Source organism: Lathyrus oleraceus, chromosome 5 (genome assembly GCF_024323335.1).
Source record: "Lathyrus oleraceus cultivar Zhongwan6 chromosome 5, CAAS_Psat_ZW6_1.0, whole genome shotgun sequence".
Taxonomy (NCBI): Eukaryota; Viridiplantae; Streptophyta; class Magnoliopsida; order Fabales; family Fabaceae; genus Lathyrus; species Lathyrus oleraceus.
The window spans coordinates 185,374,990-185,400,512 of record NC_066583.1 but is presented as its reverse complement, the minus strand read 5'-3'; the positions used below and the strand labels follow the sequence as shown (position 1 = coordinate 185,400,512).

The 25,523-nt window shown below is 35.4% G+C and overlaps 1 protein-coding gene across 10 annotated transcripts in view; it reads right to left on the bottom strand.

Annotated features, from left to right (window-relative positions):
- Nucleotides 1-282: 282 nt before the first annotated feature.
- The window catches only part of LOC127082176 (probable protein phosphatase 2C 76), a 40,878-nt gene continuing 15,637 nt past the window's right edge, over nt 283-25,523 (bottom strand). For 2 of the 10 annotated variants that reach the window (XM_051022401.1, XM_051022404.1), the window contains exons 3-9: nt 5,410-5,537; nt 4,081-4,179; nt 3,682-3,840; nt 3,244-3,330; nt 2,723-2,814; nt 1,529-1,603; nt 283-703 (exon numbers count right to left, since the gene is read on the bottom strand). In XM_051022401.1, the coding sequence (XP_050878358.1) occupies nt 521-703; nt 1,529-1,603; nt 2,723-2,814; nt 3,244-3,330; nt 3,682-3,840; nt 4,081-4,179; nt 5,410-5,537 (823 nt within the window). In that variant the 3' untranslated portion in view covers nt 283-520. Of the gene's footprint in view, nt 704-1,528; nt 1,604-2,722; nt 2,815-3,243; nt 3,331-3,681; nt 3,841-4,080; nt 4,180-5,409; nt 5,538-7,235; nt 7,510-7,611; nt 7,909-16,307; nt 16,585-16,829; nt 16,945-17,024; nt 17,947-25,523 lie in introns of those variants that run through there. The other 8 variants (XM_051022399.1, XM_051022411.1, XM_051022400.1 and 5 more) reach the window with 7 other exon arrangements.

Sequence of the window (25,523 nt, the reverse complement as noted above, 5' to 3'; positions counted from 1 at the left end):
ATAGACAATGCTTCTTTTTAATACCAAAAAGAGATTTCCAATTTTAAAACTAACATCAATTATAAATAAATATTTTTATTGAATTTTATTTCTTTTATATTTGCCGTTTTCCTTTCTTTTCTCGTACATGTACAATTCGTTACGTTATTAGTTAAGTATTGCCGAATTCAATTGCGTAAAGAAGAAAAGATGATTGTGATCCCACCATCAGTATCAGTATGGAACTCGTAACACAAAGATGCAAGTTGCATTTATTATAGATAAAAACAAAAAATACCAAACTGAAGCCTCAACAAGCAGCAAACTTATTTATAGCAAACACCATAATCAGTTTTAAAAATAGCTTAAGTCCATCAATGACCACGATCCATGAGTAACTTACATTACAAAACGGATGAATAAACAAATCATCAGTTGTTTGACATGCACAAGTCAGCCATCATGCATGTGCAGACTTCAGTGTGTTCCCTTCCCACAATAAACCAAACACATGTTTCTGTGTTTTTTCCTTGTCTACTCATCATGCATGCTGACTGCTAGCTGGATCTGCTTTATCAGGATTAGCTGGGTGTCTTTTTTCATGATTGAATCGTACCACAATGCAAGTAATGTTATCAGCACTACCGCGATTAAATGCGGCTTCTGTTAACTTCCGAGCAGCTGCCTCGGCTGCCTCTTCCGCACGTGCAATAGAAACAGCATCCTGATCAAAGTAAACAAGTATATGAGTACCAATGAGAAAATAAGCACAGCATAGCAATTAAAAAAAGAAAGTCTCACTTTAGCAGAGAAGGAAAAAAGAGCACATTTTATTTGGTATATAATCAATCATGCCAGTTTGGCAAGACAATAAATCGAAGTTATTGGTCCAGGAATGGTAAAAATGACGAAATCCTAATATCCATAAACCCTACCAACAGGTGAGGTCGGCAATCGATCTTCCGCTACTTTCACGGGATCACAGCACGTAAATTAAAAGAAGTAACCGAAATAAGAGAAAAGTTTCCTCATCAGATTCCCAAAACCCAAGCATGCCCTTCTTTTCCTTTCCACTCCCATCTTATATTCTAAACAAAAGAATGTGGTAGGCAGTCCTAACATTAGTTCCTTGAACGTTATTATCTTTGTTGAATAATATATGGGCAATATAATGATAGGATTAGGGTCTGGAAGTTTGAAAACATGGAATTTCCCCCTACCAAATATACATCTCCGTGCTCATTATTTTTCTTGTTTATTTTACCAATTGTGTTCATTATCGATGACAATCAACTCCTGCATGATTAGAGGGGAATATAAAGGTTTTTGCGATTTCGGTCGGTACAGGTCTCACAACACTGATTGCGGTCGTCTAGGTGTGAATAAACCACAATTTGTTCTTTAATATAGAAAACGGTGATAACGGTATCGGTATCGGCCAAAACCATTTTGTTGCGGCCGATTTCGCGGTCGCGGACCATCTTTTAAAACCCTGGCTTTATGTGTAAGCAACAAACAGTGCAAGGCCAAGAAAGAAGACCAATCTTACATCATTCTGTACTACATCCCAGAGTCCATCACTTGCAAGAACAAGCACCTCGGTTTCTTCATCTATTTTCTGCTCCTGAAAATAAATGAGGAAAAAAAGGCAGAATGTCAACATGATATAATCCTTTACTGAACATGCAAAATTTTTTTCATAATACAGATATTATCCACATCATGGAAAAAAATTAAAGCCTCCTACATCATCAAAGGAAAATTGATTATCTAATTGTTTTCTTGTTACAGTAGGGAGGGAACACAACAGAAGTTGTTGCAAATAAAACACTTAATCTCACTTGGCATGCTGTAATATGAGGAGTGGCTTCCAGAAAATTGAAACTCTTGCTTACATGACAATTTTTTTTTGCAAAAGCATATCCACATGGATCTTAAAAAGAATAGCACACTGCAATAAAACGAAACTAATGCCATAAGGATTTTCAATTACATGGAATATTTTGAGATTTTGTTAATTTCACAGGCTGAGTCACCCAAACCCTATAATTTCAAGACTAAAATGATGATTCTATAAAACTAATGTTATCTTCTTAAATAACTGTGCAATTTCAGTTAAATAGATCATATTCACACATGCTGGATCCTGAAGTTGTAGACAGCCTATCAACTTCTAGACATTTGTCGGTGGTCGTTTGGTGCTTCACAGCAAGCACCCAGGACTAAATAAGCAATACATGACTTTGTGGTGCATTCTTTTTCCCCTTCTCTCATTATCTGTGATATTTTCATTTACTTCTTTCTATCACTTGTCACCTTTTCCAGGTTGTGAGACTCCCAACCCATGCTATATTTACACAAGTACTTTGTTTCAATTCATGTTTTTACTTTAATCACACAAAAAAATACTACATTGTTTTCACTTCATTTCATGCTGTTAAGTATTTGTCATCGTAATCAGCGAAAACACTGTTTTCTATGACAAATCTTTAAAAAAAGGCAATAACAAAGTGACATTTTAGTCTTCACTGTTTTATTAATTAATCTTTGAGAATAGGAAACAAAACAAAAAACAGAAACATTTTCTCAAATTAAACAGCCCATAATAGTTTCTGTTAGAGAAATTATCTGCATTCACTGCTAGGATTCGGCACTCATGCCGAGGAAATGATCACTAGCTTGAACCATCAAATCAAATAATAGATTATATAACTTTGAGGTACACAAGGTAATCAAGGATCACCTGGATCTCAGGTTCTGCTACAACAAATGGCTTCAGCATACGGTTGCCAAATGCACGAGACATTGCTAGCACCCCTCCAACCCTCCAAGTACCTGACCAGTAGATAAACACAAGTGAATGTCTCTTCCCTGAGCTACTCATTCCATTTCTTAATTAAATCATATCCTTTGGATGGACAGAAAATTTTAAGGCACGATATAGAGCTTATTATTCCAATCTAGTATAAGTTGAGAACACAAAGGCATACATCAAATGTCAATATACTGTACATTCACTCTCACTGTTACTCAAAACACAGAACACGTAATAGACACATACTTCTTTGGTTCAAAACTTTCACACATGTTAAAAACATATTAATCAGACAGAAGATAATACTTCATGCCTGTTATTATGTCAACAAAACCTGCACAAACTTCCAATGTCAACATCAAACAACTTATAACCTCAACTTCGGCCAAAGATAACATCGATGGTAGAGTCATCAGTAGTGAATTATCTACTTAAAAGCCATGTGTTACCTGCCCACATGACAACACCCCCAGCATTCTCAATTCTCTTCCGCTCATCACTTCTATTAGGTTTATGATCCTCAGAGAGAGCAATTGCTGTCAAAAACGAAATCTCAAGTTTAAGAAGTCCATACATGCTAACAGTTATGAAAATGCATATAAATGGAAGTAAATAAGAAAATTAAGCATACACGAATCCAAAAAGCAGGCAAGGAACCCCTTGTCTTGTTAGAAATGCTTTAATTTCCAAGTGGCCTCTTATATTTGTATTTTACACTATTAGCATATTTCACACTATAAGTTTTCTTCTGAAAACATATCATTATATGAATTTATTTTTATGACTATTTATGATATGAGAACTTAAAGACTACCAATATTATTACTTAGTTAGACAAGAAATGTAATGTGAGTAAATCAAAATTTAGTAGGTAATCTGAATATTACCTTTTCCAGCTTTTGATACTACAGTTCTAGAATCTCCAACATTAGCAACATAAAGATGGTTATCAACCAAAACAGCTGTTGAAGCAGTAGAACCGTCGTCCCGGAAATTATCTTTTACGGAGTCCAGAAACTCAGCATCGGTCTGCTGATATGTTTCACCTGCAAGGCAACTTAAGTTACAATACATGCACATACAGATGGTGAAAAATGAAAAGCACACCAAGCAGGAACCAACCCGAGACCCCTTGAACAAATAGGACCAACACAATAAATGCACTCAAATGGTTTTAATGATGTTAGATTTGACAAGAATGTATAAGCAAATGGTAAAAAGTCACATGTTCTCAATGTTACAAGAAACCACAAATGAAATTGGAGACCAAAAGCATGAAAACACACTTATAGCCAATTTGGTATCCGTCAAAAACTTTGGATGCTTCGTGAGATTTTCAAATAGATGATCCTTCAAATACTCAGCAGCACGAGAACCACCATGACCTGTATAGAATATAAATAATTCATTTAGACACTCACAAGGCAAAAGAAAAGATGACTGTTTATGGTCACTGACATCTGTAAACAGATAAACATGCACCCTGTTGAGATGTGCATTATAAATATAATTATTGATTTAGCTAAACCCATTCATTGTAGGAAAATAAAATTGTGTAAGATCAGCATTCAATGTCGAAAATCCAGTGTTATCAAATATCCGCCATGGCGGCACTATGGCGGATATACATGGTGATTTTTGGACTCATCGCAATGGTAAATATCGGCCGATATTGCGGGGTTTTCCGCCATAATACGCTATAACGGTGCCGCAAAACGGACAGTATAGCAGGATTTTGGCTCTCCGCCATATACATGGTGATCTTCAAACTGCTTAAGCATAGAGTAATTGCATTTTTAGTCCTTTCCATCAACTAAAAATGGAAAATAAATATAAAGAGGGCTGCGTTGAGAGTTCTGTGGAACTTGATTCAAGAAGCAGGTTTTTGCAACTATATTTTCAACTAGAGTCAATACGCTTTGCATTTTGCATGGTATGGGCTAGTTTTCACACGTTGAAAGTTCACATGGACAAACTCCAAACTTGAAACTGCATGTCTCTATTTGCTAAAATGTTTCATGAAGATAGGGTTAGTTAGCAAACGATCAAAAGTGGTGCAGGATATTTACTTTTTTTCATTTTATTTGTCATTATTTTTATTTTTCTTCAATTGAAGATCAACATAGGAAAACAACTTTTAGAGTTTGACGCAAGCTTTTCTACTTAGGATTTGCAACACAGGAACATGCTCACTAATTTTACCTCAAAACATAACATATACAATACAACCACAAACATGTACAACCCAAGAACCATTTTTGATACAGTATTTGATGCTATGAACACAGTGGGATGTTATACTTTTTTCCTTTTTTTCTTTGCTGGGGGCAAGAAACAAAATACTAAGTTGCAATTAGTAATATTGGGAAACTAATAATAAACCAGTTGGTTTAAGCTTATTGTTTCATGTTTCCCTGAAATTTTAGGTTTATTCTCTTAGCTTGTCATTTTGTGTATCATGAAAAAGCTTATTTTTTTCACATGCAATGCCTACACAATATGGATAGTCAATATTATAATTTAAAAAGTATCATGTCAGACTTTTTCTGAGTTGCCCGGAGAGCTAGAAAGATTTGTGATTCTAGCAAGCAAGTAATGAGGCTAGAAATTTTTACCGTCAAATATTCCAAATAAGCTCACTGAACGACCGTCAATGATTGATGTCTTAACATCATAGAAATCTTCCATGGTCACTCTCTTCCCCCTAAAGCTTGAATACCCACAGACAAGTCTTTCATCTTCACTGCCAATTGAAAATTCAGCCAAATAAGCAACTTGATCATAATATAAGATAGGAAAAAGAGCATAAAGTACAGCACAAATCCAACCCCTCAACCATTCTTCCACTGTACAACCTACTAAAATCTCACACCTATTGGAATTTGGTCTGGATGAATAAAGATGAATTCAGCTTAGGAATGTCCAAAGAGTAGAAATGATTATAACTCCTTTCCAAATTTAATGTGCGACGGGTCAATATTCATACTTAAACCACCAAAAATAGTTAATGACCTTTTGACAAAAATTAGTGCATTAGCTTCCGTCTAATTACACATGGTATACATTTTGTAAGATTGCACCCACCCAAATATATTGTGTTTATGTCTCGTATTAAAACTGCATCTGCAAATCTCACTTCAAATGGACAAGCCACACTCCTCCATTTTGGTAGTGTAATGATATGAATGAATACTCATTATTTTGGATGAGTGGTCACACAAGATAGAATCAAGAATAAAATCATTAGAGAAAAAATAGGGATAGATTTCATAGTAGAAAATATGGCAGAATCTTTCTATAAGTAAATTCAACGTGTGTGGCGAAAAAATATTAAAGTATAGGTAAAGAGAGTAGACCGGATAACAGAAATCTATAGAATACCATTAAGAGAAATTTAGAGTTCAACACCTCATTGGGTATGATTTGTAGCATTATGGCATCATTTGAGTCATGTATTCAATTCCATTTCATAGCAAAGGGATATATATGGCTGTCGACTTGTCGTTTTGACTGTCTAATGACCTCACTAAAACTAAAAATGTTTCATTAACTCGCATCATTTGGTAAGTGGATAATATTCATCAGTTTGGTATGTGGGAAGTAAAAGTAGGGCATAAATGAGCTTTTGATGCAATTGCACAAATAAAACTGATCCATGACTTATCAATTAACTTTTAGCCCCATATGGTAAAAATAATTCCCCGTACAATTAATCAAACTTCCTAAATAACAACCTCTTTGAGATAACAGACAGCTCCAAAACCAATCGTGGTAAAATTGATTCTATCCGAAAATCTTAAAAGCTACGACAACCCAAACACCCACAACATTAGGCTATGTTTGGATATCATAAAATGAACAGAGCGGAATGGAGTGGAGCAGACCGGAATGAAGATTACATTCCATTGTTTGTATATTTTAGGACAGAACAAGGTAAGTTTTTCATTCCGCCCAAATCGAAGGGGAAGAAATATGGGGTAAATGGTGGAATGGAATAGAATCCATACCACCACATTTCGCTCCGTTCCATCCAATTTTAACTTATCCAAACAATAGAATAACACTTCATTCCACCTCATACCACTCAATCCCATCCAATTCCATCAATCAAAACATACAGCCCCACTCAAAAGACAATACTTTAATCCTAAACTTACAAATGGGGATGTAAAATATTGAAAAAAACTCAAGTTCCACATCGAAAAGAAATAAGGCTTCAAAAGAATTTATAAACAGTTGTAGCCCTAACCTTATCAGACAATTTTTTAAAAATGAGTTACACTTGTTATAGAAAAACCAACATAAAAGCATATGCTACTGCGATCCAGGCAAGGAGAGGGTCAAGTTATTTCCCTCAATCATATACATTTTCTGTATATAAAATCCAATAAGTAGTAAATAGGAATAAATAAAGAGCAAATGGTGAAAAAATCATATTAACCTCTTCCATCCACCAGTAACAAAACCAGAACGAGCAGAATCATCATCTTTCTGCGACGCCGTATCCATAGAGGGTCCGGCCCTTGTTGACATAGAACCTGTATCAACCATCATCCCTAGATACCTCTTAAACACACGATTCGGAAAATAAACAGCAAGCTGTGGATCAACTCTAGGCAACAATCCCTTCCCAACAAAGCTGAGTCGCAATCTCCTGTTCAAAATTCCAGCTCGAACAAAAATAGAACTCACACACCTTCCGCATACCATCTACCCTAGAATCATATACACAATTACATCAGAGAAATGAACAATAATCGAATCAGAAAATGCGAAATCGATGAAATCAAAGAGATCAACGATGAATCGCTACTCACATTCACATTCAATACCAAAAAAAAACCTAACGATGCATTCGAAAAACGAGATTAAGCGTGATAATTAAACGGATTAAGAAATAATAAGTGTGGATTATGATCTGAAATTGAAAATTGAAATCTGATTTGGATTGAAAAGAGGGGGTGAAAAAGAAACAAGTGTGAAGGTGAAGTTAGAGCCGCGTGTTCAGCATCTTGTTAACTGAATTTTGGTTCTGTGTAGAATTAAAAACCGTTTGAATCTATAATGGATAGATAGATGAGGGTTCCAGCACAGGCTTCCCGGAGGACACTTGTGACAAGAAGAGGCTATTTTATATTTCTATATATATAGACTTTAATCTTTTTTAATATAATTTTATCAAATAAAAAATATTGTATATACATAATGCATACAAATTAATAAAAAAATATAAAAAAGAAAAATATCGTGTTTCTAAAAATGAGTTTATGTAAAGTAATTTTTGTTTTTATACATGTTTATATACATGTGCATTTTAATAAATGGTAAGAATAAAAATTTGGTTTGAATTTAAAATATATAATTATGATCGATTTATTTAATTTTATCCGATTTATATTTTTTTGTTAGGGTCCTCTTCTTATTCATCAAGTAAAAATATTGAAAAGTTTGATCATTAGAAGAAACATATATCGACATTGTCCAACGTTGTGACAAATGACACTTCATAGCTCCTTCTATAGGCTAAGACGAATGGCCCTTGAGGTAAGACACTGAGATGGACATGTATTTTAAGGTATCTATTGACACACCACATGGAAAACCATGGGGTAAGCCAAGTAGCTAGATAATGTTGGGACGAAGCTAAAGATAAATGAGTAGTCACCCCTTATTTGAACTTATTAAAAGGATTTCGATAAACTAATATCCTTCTAACCTACTTCATACACATGGAGCGTGTGGGAGGTGAGAAACACAAGAAATGAAGGGTTTAAAGTATGTTAACCAATTTTAAAAAAAATTCTAGTTCATTTCAAGTCAATCACAAATATTGGAAGATGTGGAGATAAGAAGAAAAAAAGAGATAGACATACAAGTTTTATCCAAATTCACCCCCTTTTAACTCGAAGTTGCATCTAGTTTCCTTAGACTGAGATATTTTATGTATAATTAAACAAATTACTATATCACTAAGATATTTCCTAGTCCAACTGACATATATCTTAAATTTAAAACCTAAAGAATTGATCCCACTTGGATCTATTTGTCGTCTTTGATGACAGTTTATCATTGCATGTTTTTAGCATAATGTCTAGTCATTTTAAGTGTTTTTGCTCTTAATTCTTTTGTGTTTTTGTAGGATTTAATAAAGATTTCAAAGGAGTATGGAAAAGACAAATTCAAGCCAAAATTGTTCTAAGCAAATGAATTATGGGGTATTTTACTATGTCAGTTATGATAACAAAGTAAACAGTAAAAGAAAGCAAAAATGTGTCACAACTATAAAGCAGAGTGGTGTTATTCGAGTGTGGAAAGAAGAAAATCAACATATGAAGAAAACGTGTAACACAAAAGATCGAGCAACATGACATTTTGCTATTGGAAAAATAGAAACAGTCAAGCCAAAAGGAGGACATAAATTTCCACGACCCGAAGGATTCCACATTAGCAAAACTGCAAAATCGCAGTGGACCATTAAAGTAGTGTGTCATGTTTATGTGTTTCACTGTTATCTATGTGTAGTAATTTGACCATATCTGGAGTTTTGTAAAAGGTAGAAATTTGACGTTGACACAAAAGTAAATTATAAAATTGGGTTATTTTGTAGTTTTCTCTCAACCCTAAAAGTCCACTAGAATGTCTATTTAATGAGAACTTATGCAAGGGTTTCGGTGTTCAATTTTGTTCCATAATTTTTGTTCTAAATATGTTACAAATTTTATAAGTAAGAAGACATATTGTAAAGAATTGAAGTAGGGGAAAAGACAAGACATCATTAGGAACTCATCCCTAATTGCTTATAAGACTTAATGATTCTCTTTATTTTTGTATTGACCATGAATCTCTTAAGGATGAGTGCATAGCCCCCTTAGTTTAAGTCCTCCTTAGATGAGTTTTTCCTCATTAATGTAAAATATGTGATCCGTAAATATTTTATATCTGTAATGAACCATTTTTTATAGTTATTCAATTTTATTTTGTGCTTAATGTTTTTCTCCATCTAACGAATTGGGAAAATCGATCTAGATATCAATGAGAACTAACTATATATTTGTATGTTTGAACTAAAGAATTTTGTGAGGTTGTTTATAATCTTTAGACATATGGCATACTCAATTGTGACATATGTATTTTATGCTCTATCAAACCTTCTTTGGATGCAACTTCGCCCAAGATATTGAATGATAATAATCAGATAAAACGAGTTACACAATGATAAATTATACATAACTATTTTGTAAAATAGTCATGATATAAGAAGGCTTGTTATATGTTCAAGCCGAGATTGACCACATGAAAAACACAAAGGGTTCGAGGGAATACTTAGTCATTTCTATCATTATATTTTTTCTATATTTAATTTTTTGTTTTATGTGATATATAGATTCAAGTTCTATGAGATTTTGATGATGACATCTAAACAAGTAAAAGTTAATCGTAAGCATCATCAGACAATAAGTCATCAAAAAGCAAATTTGATCAAGTTTCAATATTGAGAGCAAAGCCAGACAAATCAATCTCAAATATCACTATTGAAAGAAACTGAATATGTGTGAACTCTCTTAATCTTGTGCTTAAGCCATTTATTCTTTATGATAAATTTTATGTAAAATAAGAAAGAGTGAGTGTCATACCCTAAATTTTTCACTCGCATCCGCATAGCATAATATATCCATTTTGTCGTGTATTTCATCAGTTAAAAAGCATTCATCAGGGTTTAGATGAAAAGTCATAAGTTCTGGAATTCAGCCATCTGTTGATTGAGAATTCTGTGAGTGCGACTTCCATTAGATGTATTTTGTATAATGTAAAAACTATGATACTTTAGCATAAATGTATATTGGACGATGTCCTTTGAATCTCTATGTGCATCTTTTCATTAGGAAGCATAAGAGTGTTTGGAAACAATGTGGGAAAGGTCTCATGCATCAAACATGCATGAAAAACCAAGTTTTATGAAAAGTAGAAGTATAGGTCGCCACATAGAACTATAGGTCGACCTATTGGAAAAAAATTGGCTATAGGTCGACACATAGAACTATGGGTCGACCCATGGAAAAAATTTCTTAGCTATAGGTCGACACGTGAAGTCTATAGATCGACATGTATGTTGTTATATTAAAGCATGTGGCATATGTTTCATGTGTCGAGTTTTCAGGTCGACACATAGGGAGCACATAACTGTCATAGATTGACAAATGATCTTGGACAGGTCGACTTATGCATCGAATAGGCCGACACATAACCTGTATAGGTCGACCTATATGTTATTCTTCTTCAAAATTTTATATTTTTCTATCTTCTTTTGCATTCCTTTTTGCCTTAAATCACTCATGAATATAAATACTTCATACATGCATCATTCTCTAGTAAGGTTTCTAGAGTGAGTAAAACCTACATGAATCCAGGATTTCAAAGCATCTCATCATCTTCAATTCAATCTATGCATACACATAATCATTTTTTGATTGGGTGCCATCTAGATTAGGATTGATAACCTCTAATTAGGTTTGTTGTACCAAGAATATTGGGTTGCAATCTTTGAGGGATTCAAATAAGAAAATCGGTTTGGGTTTTTCCTTAAAGATCTTTAGGGCTTGAAGGTTTTTGTTAAGATTGTGCAATTCAGATCCGATCGAGTGAAAGCCTTGAGACTAGGTGTGTCGACAAAGGAGTAGCGTGAAAAAATGGATCGTATTGACAAATCTTGGGTTCAACAAGTGTGCGCTTGGGATTAATTCATCCGGGTGAAATCCTTAAGACAAGGAGGTCGTGCAAGGAAGTAGCAACAATAAGTGAATTTAAGCGACATTGTTGGTAACTTGATCAAGCTTTGATCAAGGTTTTTTTAGGCGCTAGAGTCAAGAACAAACATAGGGTTCGTGGGATTTGATTTCTCATCTCTTGTATTGATACTTTTGCAAAGTAAGATTTATTATATTAATATCTCAATTCGAATTCGAATTGAGGGCAGACATACCCATAGCAAGGTCGGTTAAAGAACTGCCTAAACAGATCCTTGCATACTCTCTCTCTCTCTCTCTCTCTCTCTCTCTCTCTCTCTCTCTCTCTATATATATATATATATATATATATATATATATATATATATATATATATATATATATATATATATATATATATATATACACACACACACACACTCTCTCTCTCACAAATTGTTAATTACTTTATGTCTTGATCAACATTGTTTGGATAATAACTTTTGAAATATTTAATAAATTGTGTTGATGTAGTAATCACTTACCATTTGGTAGTGATTGATTGTTAAGTACTACAAACACTACACTAATATCCAAACTTTATTGATCGCACGCAAAGTGTTTGATGAATTATGTTAACTAGTCTTTAGTGTGTTGTTGACATTAGAGATAGATAGTTACTATAGTAGGGTATTCGATTTAGTGCTTAAAGTATTGATAAATTAACTTGTGAATTATTATCATACCATTAGTACTCATATGCATATCCGAGTTTTTTAATAGAAGGTTTGGTTAGACGATTTTGGATCCGGGAAATATTTTAAACTTGCTTTCGCACCATAAAATTTTCTAAATTAAAGTTTTGAATAAAATTTTAATTTGAGATCTATTCACCTCTCTAGATCTAGGTCTATCTTCTAACAAGTGGTATCATGAGCTCTGGTTGTTTCTGGTCTTAAGATTTGCTTATTAGATAATGGTTACCGAACCTAAAGGGGTGTATAATAGAGCACATATTTTCACCGGTGAAAATTATGGCTATTGGAAAACTTGTATGCATATCAATATCAACTCCGTTGATAAGAGTGTACGGGACGTCATTGCCAATGGTCCTAATCAAATTACAATGACCAATGGTGAAGGCGTCATCGTACCAAAACCAGAAAATCAATGGAATGATAATGATAAGAAGTTGTGGTCTCATGATTGGAAAGCATAAATATTCTCATACAATGACAACTTCAGAGAAGGTTGGGAAGCTAGATCCCACCATCTTTTCCATATATTAGGCATTGAATGTCCCCGTGAACATGTCAATTAACTATTTGGTGGTATGCCATGTGCTTCTGCATTCATCCTTCTTAGAGGGAATCAGACGACGAAGTCATACAGAGTGTATCTTGACCGCTTGGTAGTAGAGGATATGCACTTCCAGGCATAAGTCAGACATCATTAAATGCGCCCCTTTGACGACATAGCCTTCTACTCTAGATGGTTAGCTTGCAGTTCATGTCTAATGTTTCCATACCTTTTTGAGTGTGTCATGCAGCAGTTCGGCTACATACAATGGTATTTCAGAGTGTCGCATCCTTATATGACACTAAATGCTTCAGAAGATCCACCTAGGCCAGCTTATCAAGAGATACTAGAGGAGGAACAGACTATGGCAAATAATTTTGTTGATGTGTTGCCTAGATGTCACCGATAAGAGAGTATAGATAGAGGACTCTTTTCGTATGACTCTGAGGTGAGAGACGTTCTAGATGCAATCATGGGGGAGGCACGGGAGGGGATGCAGTATATGAGGCAACATAGGAACAGGGGGCCCGAGTCTATCATACGCAGTAATATATAATATTTGTGTACTCGAGATTTATATATATATATATATATATATATATATATATATATATATATATATATATATATATATATATATATATATATATATATATATATAATTTTCATATTATTTTGAAAGTGTATGATTTAATTCATATAAATTGAATACGATAGTATAACCATAATACATCGTGAGTTTCAGCAGTGCATCTCTAAAACAAAGTCAAAATTTTACTGTCATGTGTGAATACGGGAATGCATCTCCAGATTTTGTATAGTGTGAATACGTAGATGCATATCCAAATCAATTTATGTAAAAAAAAGGATTACAATGAAGAATGCATTAGGTGTATACGGAGTAGTTCTAGAGACACATCTTCGGATTAAATTTGAAAAAAAATCTTGGGTGTGACTCAATAGGGGTGTGCTTTAGTGAGTCCCATCCTGAGACCGCTGCTCATTAGATTCCGGAAGACCGATAATCTTTCGGTCATGATTGATACATTTTAAAGTATCACGGTCCTGCAAAAAAATAAACCATCGTCAGAAATTTTGAATATTAAAAAAAACATGTTTTTCAAAGAATATATACAATTGAATTTTACCTCTCCGTCCTATACATGTATGGCAACATGGTCCGAGTATAGAGGCAATAGCGGTAAGTCGGATGAGCCTCATCCAACCCCCTCGGGTGCCTTGGTGCCTGCAGAGCCTCAGGTGCTTATGGAGTCTCGAAAGCCTCGAGTGCCTGAGCCGGTGAAACTTGTCTCCTACAGGAAGACAAAGGAGGGGTCTCTCTGCATCAATCAGGATAGAAACGATATGTGTCTGCGATGATTGAGATATTTCCCTCTAAACCAATGCATGTTGTGCAAATCTGTCGTGCCTCAATCTATCTCGCTTCATTATACAAGTGAAATACAATGAGGTCAAACCAAACAATGAAGACTGGTAAATTTCAGAGATGCACCTCTGGATTCTGGAAATGAAAACGTTGTAATATTCTGGAGATGCATCTCTATAATATTCTGCAGCTCAAATGAATAACAATGAAATACATGCAGTTCGTTCCAACATAAAAAATAACGCATTGATCATTTAAACTACCTATCAAACATATTGCTCATTTAAATAACATATTTAAACTACCTATTACATAACCTTTCTACAACTGTATATAGAAATCAAAAGGTTTAGAAAACTAAAATACTTACCAAATGTAAATTTTGTTTGATGTTTAGTGAGCTCTTTGATCGATTAGATGTTGATAGCAGAAGCTTTGAAGTGAGTTGAATGAGTCTGAGATAATGCGAGTTGAGAGAGTCTGAGACCTAAGAGTTGTGTTTTAAGTGAGTATTTTGAGAAGTGAGGGGGGAAAAAAGTCTGACGCGTTTTTTTATTAAAACAACGTTCGAAGATGCATCTCTGTAGGCTACACGAAGGTATATTTCCGTAATTTTTTTGGCATAACTTTAGGGTCTGATTCAGGAACACATGTGTTTAGAGTGCATTCAGAGATATATTTTTGAATTCTAGAAATAATTTTGATTCTTCCCTATTATGGGAAAACAATGCTTAGAGTTGTCGGCCTTTTGTAAATGTAAATATTTTATAATATAAGAGTAACGTTGGAAGATTATATGTATCTATCTTTCTTAAGATATTTAATTAGCATATTTCTTATTTAGCCTCGGTAAATATTTTATAATATAAAGATAAAGTTAGGATGTGGTTCACACCTCTAAAAATTTAAAATTGTTTTTACGTGTTTTTGAATATGCATTTCGAATGCACATTAAATCACTTCATTCTTCGTAAATCAAGCCGTCACCATATTTTTGTCAAAAATTTGTTCGAAAATTTATCTCTAAAATTTTTCAAGGTGAATTCGGATATGCATATTTGAAAACACCTTTGACCCCATTTACTACACATTTTTCATTAAAATTGACGTGAGTCTCTATCGATTTTAGCCAATATTAAAATCATAGGAATTGTTTCCTCAAATTCTGCCCCTTGTATTCTCTGCGTTACTGGCCTTTATGCGACCTAGCGTACAATATTCCCTATTTTTCTATTTGATTCGATTTATTTGATTTTTAGTTGTATTTTCATATTTTTTATAATTTTATTTTAATTGTTTTTCTATTTTCTAATTGTTTTTCTCAATAAAGACATTATTGGTATTTACATATTTGTTGCATTGTTGATGGATGACTACTAAATTAAAAAATAAATAATAAATAAAAACATCAGCGAATATGCATATCCGAAAATATCATTTTTTTACGAAAAATAATATATTTTGAAATTAAATATAATATGGATTACTCACTCGTTTGCGTTTAATTTTATGAAAAATAACTAAGTCTGAAGATAAATCACTGCTAAGTCTGAAGATAAATCTCTAAATTCACCAGTTGTGAGAATATATAGAGATTAAATTCACCTTACTTTTCTTGTCCAACTAGATCCTAATTTTAATTAATATATAGAGATCGAATTCTTCTTACTTTTCTTGTCCAACTAGATCCTAATTTTAATTAATCATCTGTTTGATTGCTTTTATTTTTTACAAACTTATTCATCACCTGTTGAGTAATTTGAAATTGGAAAATACATATTACTTTTTTGATACAGTGAAAATACATACTTAAATCAAACTTTGAAATAACTTAGGTAACTAAAAACCACTCATCAAACTTACTTTAAATCAATTGGATTTTAAAAATGAAAGTAACCTGATTCTAACTAAATATACAAACATAATCTTGTGATATAAGAGTGAACAATTTCATGCAATAATCACTAGCAATAATTTCATTGCAGTGTTTCCTTATTTCTTCAAGTAGTAGTAGTAGTTGTTAAAATCATAAAACAAACGTGCAAATTAATTGAGATCCTTGTTGACCAGTGATTTTAGAAATGCCAATAAATCTTGCGTCAGCTAAAGGAATAGCTTAACATGCATTAGAAAGCTCAAAACTGCATATGTTATCACTTATTACACACTACATCAGGTAAGTGTGCCACTAATTCTCTTTGTTACATGACTTGACATGCAATCCAATGCTAAAAACTGTTTCACTCATTACCAAAGGGAGTCGCCGATAGCATATTGCATGTAGTTTCCCAAAGCTCGTGTGCTAATTTGGCGTTTCGTGAAAGTGCTGAAGGGTTTATAGTTCTACCTTTCCCCCCAAAAAAGTAAGCTCCTGATGTTCCCTGGAAAATTTAAGGGTAACGTTTTGAACTCAATGGCTCCAGTCAAGACTAATTAATTCATATGAAATACCAGTCATCGAGGATAAGGCATCGGGAGATATTAGATGAAACCTTAGACATGACTACAGCTGATGGTATAATAAGTAAATGAGTTGGTAGACCATACCTTTGGTCATTTTGAAACATCAAAGCATGCATGAAAATATGAAACAGATATCAACAAAGACCGCTAAAAATGTACTCACAGGTGGAGCAAAAGCAGCATCAATAATCGAATCTTTCCCCCGGTCAGGGGATTGCAATAGGCGTAGGCGTTTCAGTACAAAGTATGCAAACCAAGACAGGCATGCTGGAACTTCTTGAAGGTGAGAAAAACAAGAAAGGGGGGTTTGAATTGTTTTAAAAATAAGCGCTTTTCCAAAATGAAAATCACACAATGATTTTATACTGGTTCGCTTATAACACAAAGTTACTCCAGTCCACCCGGCCAAGGTGATTTCGCCTTCAACAAGGACTTAATCCACTAATCTTGAAAGATTACAAACAACCCCTAAGAGAGAAGAAAATCTCTTAGTCCTCTCAAGTCTACAGACCACACAAAGTCACTTGAGGAAATCAATCAAATAAAAGATACAAGATATGTAATCTAGAGTGCTTCTAGGAAAGCAAGTATTACAAACTTAAGAACAGATTTTTCACTTAATAAGCAAAAGCTTAGTGAAATTCTTTGAGAGCAAAGATGATTTTCTTGAGCGTGAAATAATTCAGTATAGTTTTGGCTAGTTGATTTCTTTCTTACTGAAAGTTGATTTCTTCTCTATTTATATAGGAGTTGAAGTAGTGTTGAAATAGAGTTGAAGTAGAGTTAAATCTGCTGGATAATGAGATGTAATTACGCCATTCCATAAATAGCTTCTGCAGGAGACTTTTTCTTTTAGAAGTGACTACTTACCACAAGTAGTATCTTCTCTCTTGGAAGAGGAGATTAACGTCTCTTTCTAATTGAGGAAATCCATTTGCAGAACTTTAACTTGGCTTAAACGTTACTTCATCATGATTAACAAATCTGATTAGAGTCTTCATGTATCTGGAGAATCTTGGGATCTGGCTTCTGATGTTATTTCTTGAGAGTTCAGATAGCGCTAATAAACTTCAGAGTTTACAGAAGGCATTTGTTCAGAGTCAGAGCTTCTAGACTTTACTTCATGTTCAGATGCTTCTGATACTTTGCAGTTTTGTCCAGAGTCAGAGCTTCTTGAAACGAGATTCCACTTTAGATGCTTCTGATACTTGATAATTTGTATCTGATCTTGTTGTGCATCTGATGACATCATCAGATTTATTTCTTCTTTCTTTAGAACCCTGCACACTTAGAAACTTTTCGTTAGGGTGCCATTTTTGGTTTCATCCTTTGTTATCATCAAAATCAAGGAATCTGTTGTAGAACAATTTTTGTTCTTACAATCTCCCCCTTTTTGATGATGACAAAACAACTTAAAATAGCAGATGAAACATGAAATAAATAAGATCAGATAGACAGAAGCTCCCCCTGAGTTAGTGCTAGGGAGTTCAGAAGTTCTTACCAGAGCTTTTCAAGTAATGAGATTTCTGAAACTTTCTGCAAATTCTTAAATTTAATGTTAGAGTTATTTAATCAGAGCTATTTTTATCAGAGCTATTTCTACAAATGTTGCAGAGTGCTTAAGGTTTTAGACAAATTTTCATCAGAGCTATTTAATGATTTCTCCCCCTTTTTATCAGAATCAAAAAGACATAGAAAATAAATGATTGAAGAGAAAAACAAAACATTGTATTAAAATATAACAGAAACAAAAACCAAGAGAACACAAGACATCAGAGTCAGCAAAGCAAAAACAAGAAAGCAAGCAAAACATAAAATCCTAAGTGCCTAAGGGTTCTGAGGCAATTTCTGCAAGATCATGGCAAACATCTTCTGGATATTCTCATTGACCGTATCTTGCTTGTCCATTCTGTCTCGGAGGATATTCTGATCTTCCTTGAGGTCCTTCAGAGTCTGAAGAATCATGGGAACAACAGTTGAAGACTCCCCCTGAGTCAGAGCCTGCTGGGCTTCAGCTTCTGCAGCAGCTTGAGCTTCTGCATCTGCCAGAGCCTTAGCTTCAGCTTCTTGTTGTCTTAGGATTTCTGCTTCTTTTGCCAGTCTTTCTTCCTCTAGTCTTTTTGCTTCTTCTTCAGCTTCCTTAGCCAACCTTTCTTCCTCAAGCCTTCTGGCTTCAGCCTCTCTAGCTAATCTCTCCTGGAGTCTTTCCTCAGCATCTCTGATGTAGCCATTTCTGACTTGTTCAGAGACACTCTTCAGCCTATAAGACTCAGAGGTCATCCAACTAATGACTTTGTTCCAGTGTGTCCTAACAGATTTAGGATCATCACTGACTTCAGAGTTGTTAGTCAGAGACTTGATCTTCTGGATTGAAGCTTCTGCTACCTGCCTGATGGCTTCCTCAAGGGTAGGTATGGTAAGTTCAGGTTCAGGTTCAGGTGAATGAGGTGGAGAGTTTGGAGGGCTAAGATTTAGAGTTTGAGGTTCAGATTCTGCTTCTGGTTGAAGACTGGGGGATGAAGCATAAAGTGGATTTAGGTCTAATGGGTCAGAGTCTGGTCCAGGTACAGCGGGAATAATTGGTGGAGTGATATTAGAAGTGAAGGGATCAGATGGTTGAGTTTCAGAGGGGAGAGTTGTTGTTTGTTGTGGTGGAAGTGAAGTTTGGAGTGGTGAGGTTACTTCAGATTGTGTTAGAGTTTGTTGTTGAGAGGCAAGTCTGTTGGCATAGAGAGTGGCTATGGTTGGGGACTCAGGATCAGAAAAATCAGGGTCAGAGGAGAGAGAAACATAAGGAGGTGTTTCAGGTTCTGAGGATGATGAAGAGGAAGTGGTTTGTGTAGGTTCAGATGGAGGGATGGAAGTACGGGCAATTTTTAGTATTGGTAAAGGTTGGGAGGTTCTGATGGTTGTAGGTGGGATTTCAGAGGTAGTAAATATGGGAGATGTTGTGAGAGGATGAGAAGAAGCCATCATAGGTACAGAAGTAACAGGAGGAATAGACTTACTAGTTGAGATTTGCAGAGGAGCTGAGGATCCGCTTCCAGAAGCTCCTTCAGTTCTGGCTTTCTTTGCTTTCCTTGCCTCAGCAGCTATCAGTTTCTCAGAGACACCTCTCTTGTATCTGACCAGATCTTCTACTGAATCCAGACAGTCGTCGAGACTGAAATCAGAAATATCAACGCCTTCATCCAGACGATCCTGAAGGTAGATAGCAATGGCACTCTTGGGTTCATTCTTGAAGAACCTGGCAAGGCCATGAGGCATCTTCCTCTGATCTTTTAGAGACTCCCAGGATGTATCCAGAGTTGGCTTGACTCTGATCTCTTTGATGATTCCCATGCTCTTGAGGTTTTTGGCATTTAAAGCTCTCCCTACATCAATTGCCAGATCATCCATACATCTGGTCTTTTCCAGATCATCTACCAATCCATGCTCAATGAAGATGTCAGAGAGCAATCTCCCCAGAGGGATGTAAGACCTTGGCTTCATGTTGTTTCTGGTTTCTCTGACAGAATCCCTCAGATATCTGAAGAGAAGAACAGGAAGGTTGATCTGGATACCCTTCTGAATACAATATAAAATGCATTTCTGGTCTGCATTTATGTAATCTGAAGAATTTGAAGCTGGACGGTGGTGGATTGTTCCCAGGATGATTTTCAGCCACACTCGGAGGTTCTGGTGTAGCTCTTTGTTCTTAGAGGGGTTACCTTCAACATTTGATTTGAAAATCGTTGGGTTGATAACTTCAGTGATGCGTTTAGACCTAGGAGGAATGTTGTAAATCCTTTTTCCTCCAGTTTTCTCCATGTTCAGCAAGGAAGCAATTGATGCTTCAGTGATAACGATTTTTACCCCTAGAACAAACGAGACAATGAATTGGTCATCTGCATCAGCATGTCTCCAGAACTCCTTGACCAGAAGAGGGTAGATTGGACCATAAAGCCTGTTGAAGTAGGTTTCCCATCCTTGTTGACGAAGTTCCCTAGTAAGATCAACGCCATTTCTTCTAAGGTTGTCAAAATCAACCAAGGATTCACACAAAACATCCAAACCTTCAAAGGGAGTTGAAAGGTTTATGTGGCTTTCTCGTTCAAGAATGTGGGGTTCTTGATAAACAGGGGTTATGGTGACGCCTGTAACAGTGGGTGTTTGAGTGTTTGAGGTTTGGGGATTAGAAGCGGATTCCATCTGTTGGGAGAAGTTAAAAACTTCTTGCTGTTGAGCATCCATGAAGAAGATTGAAGAAGAAGATGAAGAACTTGCAGAGAAGGGTTTAGGGTTTTAGAGTGAGTGAGAGTGATAAGTGTGTGAAATGTGAGAAAAGTGTTTATATACCTAAGTAAAACACATGCAAAACGACACTTCAGAATGCGTTAAACACAATACTCAAAAAGGCACGCTTGGGGGGAAAAATGATTACAGCTAATAAATGAATGTCTAATCCCAACAGTACGCACACTGCTCGAGGAAAACTCAAACGTCTGCCTTTTTGAATTTCTTGACAGCTGTCTAGAAGTTCTAAGGTTTGACGCTCAGAGCTCCACGTGTTTAATGTATCTGATCTTCAGGAATACCAAGAGATTGGTTTCTGAAGATTTCTAACTCAGATATCTTCTTAACTTGTAGAAGTATCAGAGTCAGAGGCAGAAATGTATTTGTTTTTATCAGAATCTTATTTTATACTTTTCAGAGCCATACTTCATTCAGGACAATTTTTAATGTTCAGATTTTCTAAGATGAAAAGAAATCTATCTTCAGCTAGAGGCTTAGTAAAGATATCTGCCCATTGATGTTCTGTATCAATGAACTTCAGCGTTACTATCCCTTTCTGAACATAGTCTCTAATAAAATGATGTTTAATTTCTATGTGTTTGGCTCTGGAATGTAAAATAGGATTCTTACTCAAACAAATAGCAGCAGTATTATCACAAAGGATAGGAATGTTACTCTCAAATATCTGAAGATCTTCTAGCTGATGCTTCATCCAGAGCATCTGAGTTGTGCACAGTGATGCTGAGATATATTCTGCTTCTGCAGTTGATAGAGCGATAGTTGACTGTCTTTTGCTAGCCCAGGAGATTAGATTGTTTCCCAGAAGCTGGCAATTTCCAGATGTGCTTTTTCGTTCTATTCTATCTCCTGCATAATCTGCATCACAATAACCAGAAAGCCTATACTCTGATGTTTTCTCATACATCAGGCCCAGGTTAGGAGTTCCTTTCAGATACTTAAGAATTCTCTTAACAGCTGTTAAATGAGATTCTCTAGGATCTGATTGGAATCTGGCACAAAGACAGACGCTAAAGAGAATATCAGGACGAGTAGCAGTCAGATAGAGAAGAGAGCCTATCATACCTCGATAGAGCTTCTGACAAACCTTGTTGCTTACCTCTTCCTTTTCCAGAATGCAAGTTGGGTGCATAGGAGTTTTTGCAGAGTTGCATTCAGTCATGTCAAACTTCTTCAGAACGTCTTTAATGTATTTACTTTGATGGACGTACGTGACTTCTGGAGTTTGATTGATTTGAATTCCCAAAAAGAACTTTAGTTCTTGCATTAGACTCATTTCAAATTCTGCCTGCATTAACTTAGAAAATTCTTGGCAAACAGAGATATTAGCAGAACCAAAAATAATATCATCAACATAAATTTGGCATATCATGAGATCATTATTAAGGTTTTTACAGAAGAGTGTAGAATCAACTTTCCCTCTGATAAAATTTTGTTCCAGAAGAAAATTACTTAAGCGTTCATACCAAGCTCTGGGAGCTTGTTTAAGTCCATATAAGGATTTCTTAAGTTTGAAAACATGTTCTGGAAAGTTTGAATTTTCAAAACCTGGAGGTTGATTGACATACACTTCTTCTGAAATATAACCATTAAGAAATGCACTCTTGACATCCATTTGGTATAATTTGATAGAATGATTAATAGCAAAAGATACAAGAAGACGAATAGATTCTAACCTCGCGACTGGAGCAAAAGTTTCATTATAATCAATACCTTCTTGTTGACTATAACCTTGAGCTACCAGTCGTGCTTTGTTTCTGACAACTTCTCCCTTTTCGTTCAGCTTGTTTCTGAAAACCCATCTGGTTCCAATGACATGAGTGCCTCTGGGTTTAGGAACGAGATCCCAGACATCATTCTTGGAGAATTGATCTAACTCTTCTTGCATAGCTGCCACCCAATCGTTATCTTGAAGAGCTTCATCACAGGACGTAGGCTCAATCAGAGACACTAGTCCCAGAGGAATATCTTCAGAAGTTCTGAAGGTAGATCTGGTTCTAACAGGTTCATCTTTGTTTCCCAAAATCAAATCTTCAGATATGTTAATACGACTTTTAACTTTCCTTGGAATATCTGGAGATTTAATTTCTTCAGAGTCTGGAGTGACATTTGCTTCTGGAGTTTTCTCAGATTCTACCAGAGTGATTTCTAAATCTGCAAACTTTTCAACTAGCTTTGACTTTTCAGGGTCAAGCTTATCATCAAATCTGACATGAATTGATTCCTCCACAATTTTGGTTTCTGTGTTGTATACTCTATAGCCTTTAGAGCGTTCTGAGTATCCTAACATGATACCTTTCTGTGCTTTGGAATCAAACTTGTTCAGATGTTCTTTAGTATTTAATATAAAACAAATGCATCCAAAAGGATGAAAATATGAAATGTTGGGTTTTCTTCCCTTACACAGTTCATAGGGAGTCTTTTCCAGAATAGGTCTAATAGAGATTCTATTCTGAATATAACACGCTGTATTTACAGCTTCTGCCCAAAAGTGCTTTGCTACATTTGTTTCATTGATCATGGTTCTGGCCATTTCTTGGAGTGTCCTATTCTTCCTCTCTACAACTCCATTTTGTTGTGGAGTTCTAGGGCAGGAGAAATCATGGGATATTCCATTAGAATCAAATAATTCTTCAAAATCTTTATTTTCAAATTCTCCACCATGATCACTTCTGACTCTAACAATTTTAGAGTCAAATTCTTTTTGCACTTTAGAACAGAAACTGGTGAATACAGAGTGAGACTCACTCTTGTGCTTTAGGAATTTTACCCATGTCCAGCGGCTGTAATCATCAACGATTACTAGTCCATACTTCTTTCCATTGACTGATGCTGTTTTCACAGGACCAAATAAGTCAATGTGAAGAAGCTCCAGAGGCTTAGAGGTAGAAACAACATTTTTCCTTTTAAAAGATGTTTTTGAAAACTTTCCTTTCTGGCAAGCTTCACACAGAGCATCTGAAGAAAACTTCAGTTTAGGCAGGCCTCTGACTAACTCAAGTTTAGTTAGCTGAGAAAGTTTTCTCATGCTAATGTGGCCTAAGCGTCTATGCCATACCCATTGCTCTTTGTGAACTGACATTAAACATTTAACATTTTGATCTTTTAAATCAGAAAGATTTATTTTATAAATGTTGTTTTTCCTCTTGCCTGTGAAAAGGACAGAGCCATCGTTCTGACTAATGGCTTTACACGTTTTTTGATTAAAGATTACATCATAACCGTTATCACTTAATTGACTTATGGATAACAAGTTATGCATTAATCCTTCTACATAAAGAACATCAGATATAGAGGGACGATTACCATTACCAATAGTTCCGGAGCCTCTGATCCTTCCTTTCTGATCTCCTCCGAAGCCTACAAATCCAGCGTCTTTAAGTTCCAGGCTTTGGAACATAGACTTTCTTCCCGTCATATGTCGCGAGCATCCAGAGTCCAGGTACCATGACTGGTGTCTGAACTTTGCTGCATAGGATAGCTGCAACATAGATAATCTTATCTTTCGGTACCCAGAATCTCTTGGGTCCTTTTAGATTAGTTTTCCCAGAGTTTCTCATAACTTTGGGTCTTCTAGCATTTTTAAACTTGTTTTCTTGTGTGTGTGTGTAGTGATATGAAAAAGGAGATTTAAGCTGGTTACTGGTAGAGGTTTTATTTTCCTCAGAATCATACCCAATTCCCCTTTTATTATTCTGACTTACTCCATAAATCATGGATGCCATAATACTCCTATCTATTCCATTCTTCAGAAATTTTTGAAAAGCTTCTTCATATTTATAAATAGTTTCGTTTGAAGTTTGTGGTGCTTGAGACAACGCTTTTTCTAATTCTAAGCTTTTTGTTCTAGCTCCATCTCTTTCTAACGTTAAAGATCTGATTGTATCTTCTCGTGCTAGAATTGTTGTCTCAAGTTTACTACATACTTCAGATTTTGCTTTAAGAAGGCCTTTAATGTCTTTAACTTTTTGTTTTAATTTCTGAAGAGAGGTAAGAGTTTCTGATAAACATGATTCTAAGTCAGATCTAGAAAGTTCAGAAAATACCTCTTCAGATTCTTCATCTGAGCTGCTGGATGTGGTAGCCATAAGAGCTACGTTGGCCTGTTCATCAGAGTCAGATTCTGATGATTCGGATTCACTATCGTCCCAGGTGGCCATTAATCCCTTCTTTGTTCTGAAAGTATTTTTCTTGAAGCTTTCTTTCTTAGAGTTATCTCTCTTCAGCTTGGGGCATTCATTTCTGTAATGACCTGTTTCTTTACATTCAAAACAGGTAATATCTTTGTTAGGTTTACCTTTTGAAGTTGACTCTGATCGATCCCCTCTGGGTCTTGATCTTCTGAAGTTGTTGTTGTTCCTCCTTTTCCAGAGTTGCTTAACTCTTCTGGTTAGTAGGGACAGTTCTTCTTCATCATCAGAGTCTTCAGATTCAGAGTCATCAGTGTCTGCAGTTTCTGCTTGAAGGGCTTTGGTTCTGTCTGACTTCCGTCTTTCAGGTCTGGACTTCAGCGCCACTGACTTGTTCCTTTTCTGAGGCTCATCCTCCTCTAGTTCTATCTCAT